At 39.7% G+C, this 9713-nt stretch overlaps 1 protein-coding gene and 1 long non-coding RNA gene across 3 annotated transcripts in view; one reads left to right on the top strand and one right to left on the bottom strand.

The window, feature by feature from the left end:
- The window catches only part of LOC138964660 (uncharacterized), a 464957-nt gene that overhangs the window by 268532 nt on the left and 186712 nt on the right, over nt 1-9713 (bottom strand). The gene's annotated exons all lie outside the window — the stretch shown is intronic.
- LOC138964654 (ubiquitin carboxyl-terminal hydrolase 19-like) overlaps nt 1-9713 on the top strand; it is a 59399-nt gene that overhangs the window by 43215 nt on the left and 6471 nt on the right. For both annotated transcript variants that reach the window (XR_011455171.1, XM_070336663.1), the window contains exon 29: nt 7074-7240. Coding sequence is in view for 1 of the 2 variants with exons in the window: in XM_070336663.1 (XP_070192764.1) it covers nt 7074-7240 (167 nt within the window). In the remaining variant the exon portion in view is untranslated. The remainder of the gene's footprint in view (nt 1-7073; nt 7241-9713) is intronic.

Raw genomic sequence — 9713 nt, 5'->3', positions numbered from 1 at the left:
GAACAGATATATACCTGTTCACAGGCTCATGTGCATCCAAGGACTTTTTTCTTTCTTTACAAATTTCTTTTAATTAACAGATTTTTTACATTGCTTCTGTTCTATCCTTTCCTTCCTATTTTATTTTAGTTTAAATCTATTATTCATTTATTGAATAGTATATTTATTTTTAGGTGTACATGCTGGTATGTTGTTTTTTAGTTGTTTTTTTGGTGGGGGGTGTCAGACATTTTTTCATATATCTCCATTTCCCCCTGTGACAACAGTTATTTATTCCTTCTCAGTTAAGTGTACTGTCAAAATAAGGTGTGCTTTATAATTTACAAAATAAGGTCAGGTTTACAGATTGGTGGCTGTCTGTGTCAAGTTAATTTCAGTCACACTCGCAGATGTTTATCAGTCTGATAAGCTTTAAGCTATGTCTAAATTTGACATGCTGAAAGAATCCCCCAGTGGATTTCAACTCTAATCAAACTGCACTGAGCTTTTTTAGCCTAGAGCCATCACCCATATCCGAAGTTCCTGATGGGAATGATAATCATCATCTCGGTGATTGGTGATTGCCCACGTCAGTTTTGTTGATGAAAGTGTCAGACCTATGATTTGTGTGTCTGTGTGCGTCTGTGGCTGTGGCTGTGCCTGTGGCTGTGTCTATCTGTCTGTCTGTCTGTATGTTAGTGTTTGAATGTGTGTGTGTGTGGGTGTGTGTGTGTGTAGGGGAGAGGAGAAGAGAGACATGAAATACTTTCTGAAATATATAAATAATTGTCCCAAGAGTTTCACTTTATAAGGCCTCTAGATTTACTTAAATTAAGGATTTTCTCTTCTTTTCTACGTCTTAAAACAAGCATTTTACTGTGAAAGGTATTGCAAGCCTACTAATGACATAGACGTTACTTGAAAAATGGAAGGGATGGGGGAGAGTAAGGGCATGATTGAGGGGGAGGGGGGGGGGGGAGGGGGGGTATGAAGGGGGATGGTTTATTTTTGAAATGTTTCAGCATGTTTCATTTGTTTTTGCCTGAAGTTAAATGTGATAAATCCATTTCATTTCCTGTCCACTGATGATAATGACTTTTGACAATACATAACAAAAGAACATTTACGTATTGTTTTTTGTGTGGTTAATCTTTCCAAGAGGTAATCACTTTGTGTACACAAGCCCCTTAGACCATTGAAAGGCGAGATGAGCTTTCTGTCATTTGAATTCTGGTTTGATGTTTGACCTGAAGCAAGGTAGACAGGCTTTCAACAGGATAACTACAGATTGCAAATTTTGTACGAGCACTCCTTCGTATGTCCGGAGGGGCTCTTTTCTGATGTCATTATTCTGCGTTGGCAATGCGTACAGCCTATGATCAAAATCTGAACTGAATAGCCTCTGGCTTAGGTCTAGGTCATTTGAAGGTCATTTTGACTGATTCCACAGTAGGTATTTGCACATTTTAAGTTACAGTCTAGGCTGAAAGCGAGATAAACTGTGCAAAACTTTATTATTGCGACAACTTTTGTACCCCTACTGAAAGCATTCATTCTCGTGTCGTTTCATTCCAACTTTCTATGCCATTTAAGGCACTCAACTTGGCTATCTGGCTCCTTTTTTGGATCAGAGCTTTCTTTTACAGGGTTTCTGTGACTGCTGCTCAGATAAGGGTACCCCCAAAATCGACCTGAGGGTACCAATTAAAATACCAAAATGAATGTGTTACTTACGAGGAGAAAGTCAAATTAATGATCTATCCAGAACAGGTACTATTCTTTAGTTATCTTGCATATTTCTTGTGTTATTCCTACCATTCCTACTGATGCAGGTATTGATTATATGAGCTGTCAAAAACAGGAGTTTTGTGCCTCAATTTTGAGGGGTACCATGACAAAAAGTGCTGTATTTTAGCTATGACCTGGTGGATTGTTCTAAAACTTTCCAGATTGTATGCCTTCATACAAGACATACTTAAGATAACGATGTGCCTTTAAACAACAATGGGCTGGTTTAATTTGATGACATCTTGTAAATGTAAGCACACATGCACAAACATACTTTGCTCCCCCCCCCCCCCCCCCCCCCTCTCTCTCTCTGTAATCATGTACAAAGTATATCATGGCGAAGTGCCCAACTATATTCAGGACCTATTTCACAGTCACCGAAAGGTACGGGTTTATCAATTTTCTACCACCAATACCCAGGATTGATCTGTTCAAAACTAGTCAAGCCTTCTCTGGCTCTATGGTGTGGAACTCCATTCCGTCTGTAATAAGATCATTAACCTCACTAAAGAGTTTTAAACAAGCTCTGCATAATCATTATATGTCTACCTAGATGGCTACTAGTCTTAACATGTGCAAGTAGCTGTCAACAATTGGCAAAGCTTTATGAATTACAACAAGTCGCGTAAGGCGAAATTACTACATTTAGTCAAGCTGTGGAACTCACAGAATGAAACTGAACGTAGTCCGCAGCTAGTGCAAAAGGCAGTGAAAGTGACGAGCCTGTTTGGCGCGGTAGCGGTTGCGCTGTGCTTCATAGCAAGCTTTACTGTACGTCTCTTCGTTTTAAGTTTCTGAGCATGGTTTTAATCCAAACATATCATATCTATATGTTTTTGGAATCAGGAACCGACAAGGAATAAGATGAAAGTGTTTTTAAATCGATTTCGGAAATTTAATTTTGATCATAATTTTTATATTTTTAATTTTCAGAGCTTGTTTTTAATCCAAATATAACATATTTATATGTTTTTGGAATCAGAACATGATAAAGAATAAGATGAACGTAAATTTGGATCGTTTATAAAAAAATTTTTTTTTTTACAATTTTCAGATTTTTAATGACCAAAGTCATTAATTAATGTTTAAGCCACCAAGCTGAAATGCAATACCGAAGTTCGGCCTTCGTCAAAGATTGCTTGGTCAAAATTTCAATCAATTTGATTGAAAAATGAGGGTGTGACAGTGCCGCCTCAACTTTTACAAAAAGACCGATATGACGTCATCAAAGACATTTATCGAAAAAAGGAAAAAAACGTCCGGGGATATCATTCCCAGGAACTCTCATGTAAAATTTCATAAAGATTGGTCCAGTAGTTTAGTCTGAATCGCTCTACACACACACACGCACAGACAGACACACACACACACACACACACACACACACACACACACACACACACACACACATACACCACACCCTCGTCTCGATTCCCCCCTCTACGTTAAAACATTTAGTCAAAACTTGACTAAATGTAAAAAATATGTTCTTTATTACATGTATTATGTGGAATTCATGTTGCGATTTTCCATCAACATCATCATCATCAATCATCATCAATCATCATCAATCATCATCATCATCATCATCATCATCATCATCATCTTCATCATCATCATCTTCATCATCTTCATCATTTACACCATATAATCATTGTAAGCATTAGTGTAAACGTTGGTATTGTGTGAATTTTACCGTCGATCACTTTACATGTGTAACCTCAATTAACATGTTGCATGTTTCGCTTTTGATTTGTATGTTGCTTACTTTGTCATTTTGTTGTTTGTGTTTATTTGCTTGTTTGCTTACTTGTCGATTGTTTGCTGGGTCGTTCGTTTAATTTGTTTATTTGTCATGTTGCTTTACTTGTTTATCATTTATTAAACATTTGTATTAGAAGTAAGGACCGGTTGTAAGAAAAGGCGTCGCCTTAAACCTCTATCCTTGAAAAATAAAGTTCCATCACCATCATCTCTCTCTCTCTCTCTCTCTCTCTCTCTCTCTCTTTCTCTCTCTCTCTCTCTCTCTCTCTCTCTCTCTCTCTCTCTCTCTCTCTCTCTCTCTCTCTCTCTCTTGAATGGTGTTTGCAATGCGGACAACTCGTGCAAGTTTACTTATATCTCCCATAGTGGTAACAGTGTGGTGGATTATTGTTTAGCCTCTGTTGACCTAGCTAATAACATTCACGATTTAACCATTGGCGACAGAATTGAATCAATGCATATGCCTGTGACCTTTGCGCTTGGGTTGAAAGGGAATCAGCGCCAGCCCCCTAAACAAGCACGTGTCTCAAAAGTTGTGTGGAACGATGCAAAAAAGAATAATTTTATTGAAAGTGTTAAATCAGACGATTTTAAAGCTAAGTTAAAGGAAGCGTGCGACATCATCAACGCAGACATGGACGAGGGGCTGGAGATTTTTAACAAAGCAATGTTACAGTCGGCAAAGTGCATGACCAAAAAAGTCGGAGGTGACGATGAAGGTAGAAGTGCGTCCTCATGGTTTGATGTTGAATGTTTGGAAAAGAAGCGATCTGCGAGACGGTTGCTGAGAAGTTACCAAAGAATTAAAACAGAAGATAAAGAAGAAAAAGAGATAGCAAAGCAAAAGTACGCTGAAGTCAGGAAGGAGTATAAAGACCTTCTTCGAACAAAGCGAACAGAGTACAGGTTAAAACAAGTTCATAACTTAGTGCTCTTTGCTGATAAACCAACTGAATTTTGGAAGGAAATAAGGAAATGTAATAGAAAAGAGGTGCACTCCAACTCCGTACCAAAAGAGGCATGGTACGAACATTTTAAGAATGTTTTAAACACCGATACAGTTGAAGATGAACCCGAAGACGATCAGTTGCCTGATACAGGTATCAGTGACGAAATTCTTGACAGTGAAATAACTGAAATTGAAATTAGTAAAGCAATCAGAAATTTGAAAAATGGTAAAGCGGCAGGGTTTGATGGTGTGTTGAATGAAATGTTGAAAGTGTCTGAAAGTCTTATTTTACCCTTTTTAGTTAAATTGTTCAACAACATTCTCGAGAAGGGGGTGTACCCAAGAGAGTGGTCCAAGGCCATTATTGTGCCGTTACATAAAAAAGGAGACTGTGATAACCCTGATAATTACCGAGGAATTTCCCTCACCAGTACGATGAGCAAAATTTTTATGTCTGTTCTGAACGACCGCCTGTCTGTGTGGTCAGAAAATAATAACATTTTAGATGAAAGCCAGGCTGGCTTCCGGAGGAATTACTCAACTATTGATCATGTGTTTACCCTTTACGCTTGCGTCCAGAAACAATTTTCACAAAAGGCCAAACTGTATGTAGCCTACATAGATTTTTGTAAGGCTTACGATAGCATTAAGCGCCCCGTGCTCTGGTCAGTGCTTTTTCGATTAGGCATACAAGGCAAAATATTTAAGGTGTTAAAGAGCATGTATGAAAATGTGAAAGCATGCGTGCGGTGCGGAAACGAATACACTGATTTCTTTGAATGTATGCAAGGCCTTAAGCAAGGTTGTGTAGCCTCACCGACAATTTTCTCGTTTCTGATCAACGAACTGGCACAGGATGTCATACAACGAGGCAGACATGGGATACGTTTATCTCCGTCTGAGTTAGAACTGTTTGTAATGCTTTTTGCTGACGACATTGCGCTGTTATCCAGCACTGTAGTGGGCCTACAAAACCAGCTTAATGTCCTGCGCTGCTCTGCAGAAAAACTGTGTCTGAACGTGAACTTGACAAAGACTAAGGTCATGGTTTTTAGAAAGGGCGGGCACATTGCACAGAAAGAGAAGTGGTTCTACGGAATGGATCGTCTTGAGATTGTGAACTCGTTTAGATATCTCGGTGTAACCCTTTCCACCCAACTGAGCTGGAACATTGCAGTAGAAACAAAGACAACCATGGCGAAAAAGGGAGTGATCGAAATCGTTAGATTACTGAACAGACTTGGCTGCCATTCGGCAAAGGTGTTTTTCAAACTGTTTGACGCACGGATCGCTCCTATGCTCTTGTATGGTTCAGAGCTATGGGGATATGGAAAGTATGACTCTGTGGAAAGGGTCCACCTGTTTGCGTGTAAAAAGTTTCTGAAAGTGACAATTCGAACTCCAAACAACATTGTGTATGGTGAATTGGGAAGACATCCGCTGTATATTAACTCTGCAGTCAGATGTGTGAAATACTGGTTTACACTGCTGAAGCAACCTGATTCAAGATATTCCAAGATTGCATATAAAGCTTTATGTAATTTGGCATCGAAGGGCCACACAAATTGGGTCTCACATGTGCAGAGTCTTTTATGTTGTAATGGTTTTGCTGCTGTGTGGATGTACGGAACGGTTGGGAATGAGAAGTGTTTCTTACAAGAGTTTAAAAGACGTTTACAAGATTGTTTTTGTCAAGAATGGTTCTCCTTTTTAGAATGCAGTGAACGTTTTGACATTTATAATTGTTACAAAACATGCTTGGAAAAAGAGAAATACATTGAATTAATCGAAGATATTAAGTACAGAGTTGCTTTTACTCGTTTCCGCGCAGGAGTATCCGAAATCAACGCTCACAAGTTTCGGTACGCACCAAACCAAACGACAAGAAACTGTCCTCTCTGTACAGCTGATAAAGAAGATGAACACCATGTTGTATTTTTATGTCCTTTTTATCAAGACCTTCGAGCAAAGTATTTGAAAATCTCGAACTCTAAGACGCTGCAACAACAACTTGTGTATTTCTGTGGCAATAATGAGGAAAATGTGATGAACAGCTTCAGCAGATTTGTGTTCTTCATGCTGCAGAAGAGACGAACCCTTATAAATGAGGTTCAGTGATATGTCATCAAGGTTTTAATGTATTTGTTGAATTTTATGCGTGACTATAATTTATAACTGTGCAGATACTATTGCTGTTATTTTAACCACTATTGTAAGGGGCTGTGGCCTTAGACAATTAAAGATTTGTTCTTGTTCTTGTTCTTGTTCTCTCTCTCTCTCTCTCTCTCTTATGTTGTGTTTGCGCCTACTGCTGACTAGATAAATGTGAATATTTCTTTGTTTCTAATTGTTTATGTATTGCACTGTTGTTAGTGAGTTTGTTTGTTGTTATTTTGTTGTTTTTTGGTGTTTGATTTTTTTGTTGTTGTTGTTCAAAGTGTTTGTTTGTGTCAAGACTGATTGCAAAATTAGGTTTTTGTGCAAAATCTTCACTCTTGTTTATGAATGATTACTCCATCAATGAATTTGCGACAGTGTACAGACTTACTGAAACAGCAGCAAATACAAAATAAATTAAAAAAATTTCTTTCAGGGGTCTTGACATGAGCCAGTTTGCGATGACGGCTCAGGGGGGGGCACACCCACACCCCATCTACGACCTGTACGGAGTGGTCAATCATCACGGGGTGCTGCTCGGCGGTCACTACACATCTTACGCCCGCTGCGCTGACCTCACCACACCACTCAAGAATGAAGTCGGTCAGTATAAGGAGTTGTTAGTCTTCTTTGGAAAAATAGTGTCAGTATAGTGGTATTTATGTGTAGGTACACCAAGTTTCATTGAGAGAAAAAAATCATTTTTCTGAAACGAATCTTTTAATGGCTGAAAACCAGTTTTATTTGAGAAATTTGGAAGGTGAGTGTGTGTGGTTGGAGAGCGGAAGGAAGGAGGGATAGGGAGAGAGAGTGTGTGTAAAAGAGAGAGAGAAGGAGAACTCATTTTACTGTCAACTGTTGAAATGATGTGAACTCGGAGAGATGCCAAAAAAATAGGAAAATGTGTCGGGCGAGGGCTGGATTCAAGTGTTAAACCTGCCACAAAGCTTCAAGATTGTATCGCACTCAAGTAGGAGCTATTTTGGGGGCTTGATGAGCTAGGCTGACTGGGTGTCACAAAGATCATCGGCCTCGGGCAGCGAGCATCATCCCATCCCAGCTGGCGTGTACAGTGGAACCTCTCTTTTAAGCCCCCTTGATTGTAGACTACCCGACTTTCGAGACCTTGCTTTTTCAGATTTTATTTTTCACATCTGTAAATTTGTCTTCATTTTGAGGCCCCTTCCTTGTTAGGACCTGGTTTTGTTAGATTGGTTTGAGGTTTTAAAAGGGTGAAGCCTTAAACTTGGGGGTCTTGGTGGAGGGGTGGGGTGGGGGTTCCACTGTTTGTTTGTTTGTTTGTTTGTTTGCTTAACGCCTAGCCGACCACGAAGGGCCATATCAGGGCGGTGCTGCTTTGACATATAACGTGCGCCACACACAAGACAGAAGTCGCAGCACAGGCTTCATGTCTCGCCAAGTCACATTATTCTGACACCGCACCAACCAGTCCTAGCACTAACCCCATAATGCCAGACGCCAGGCGGAGCAGCCACTAGATTGCCAATTTTAAAGTCTTAGGTATGACCCGGCCGGGGTTCGAACCCACGACCTCCCGATCACGGGGCAGACGCCTTACCACTAGGCCAACCGTGCCGGTGTAGGTTCCACTGCATTGGGTCATCAGGTTGACCCAGCTCAGGGCAAGAGGTGTGTTCCTTCCTTTCGCCAAGAGGTGTTTCCCAGCCTTTGTGGTTTGTGCGTTGAGGGCACAGATTCATCAATGAGCTGTCAGTGTGAACTTGTAGCTATGCAGGGAACGTTGTGAAAATAATCAGCGTGGGCTATATTTGACCCCATTCCGCTACATGGGTTCAAATTTGTATCCCTTTGGGACGCAGGGATTCAATACTTTAAATGTTGCAGAAGCAGCAGAAGAGCTGAAAAATGGAAGAAGAAACAAGTCGCGTAAGGCGAAAATACAACATTTAGTCAAGTAGCTGTCGAACTCACAGAATGAAACTGAACGCAATGCAACGCAGCAAGACCGCATACTCTTAGCATCGTCAGTCACCCGCTTACGGCAAAGACAGTGAAATTGACAAGAAGAGCGGGGTAGCAGTTGCGCTCAGAAGGATAGCACGCTTTTCTGTACCTACAAGATACAAGATACAAGATACAAGAAATTTTATTGTCCTCATCAATACAAGGAAATTTGGCATGTGTGTGGCAAGACATAATACACTGATACATAGACATTTACAAAGCAACAACTGAAGTTCAATATCAACACACCCTTACGCACACATACCCACTACTTCAGACACACAGGCTACATGTGCCCCTCGGACGTACGCAACCCACAATTCACCCAGCCATACAACTCCACATGCACTTATTCATGCAGCACTCTAGCGCCCGGCCATGCACAACTCACACACTGGAACCCTCGTACGGCTACATATGACACCCGCACAAACATTACAGCCTCAAACATCGTACTAAATCTACAACTAACAAGCATACATCCACTATCAAACACCGAATACATCATCACACATTACATCATAACATATTGCATTATAACACACGCACAAACGCACGTACCTCTCTTTGTTTTAACTTTCTGAGCGTGTTTTTAATCCAAACATATCATATCTATATGTTTTTGGAATCAGGAACCGACAAGGAATAAGATGAAAGTGTTTTTAAATTGATTTCGAAAATTTAATTTTCATATTAATTTTTATATATTTAATTTTCAGAGCGTGTTTTTAATCCAAATATAACATATTTATATGTTTTTGGAATCAGCAAATGATGGAGAATAAGATGAATGTAAATTTGGATCGTTTTTAAAAAAAAAATTTTTTTTTACAATTTTCAGATTTTTAATGACCAAAGTCATTAACTAATTTTTAAGCCACCAAGCTGAAATGCAATACCGAAGTCCGGGCTTCGTCGAACATTACTTGACAAAAATTTCAACCAATTTGGTTGAAAAATGAGGGCGTGACAGTGCCGCCTCAACTTTCACGAAAAGCCGGATATGACGTCATCAAAGACATTTATCAAAAAAATGAAAAAAACGTATGGGGATATCATACCCAGGAACTCTCATGTCAAATTTCATAAA

This window comes from Littorina saxatilis, linkage group LG4, assembly GCF_037325665.1.
Source record: "Littorina saxatilis isolate snail1 linkage group LG4, US_GU_Lsax_2.0, whole genome shotgun sequence".
Lineage (NCBI taxonomy): Eukaryota > Metazoa > Mollusca > Gastropoda > Littorinimorpha > Littorinidae > Littorina > Littorina saxatilis.
The sequence above is the reverse complement of the archived record's forward strand: the minus strand, read 5'-3'. Positions and strand labels throughout refer to the sequence as shown.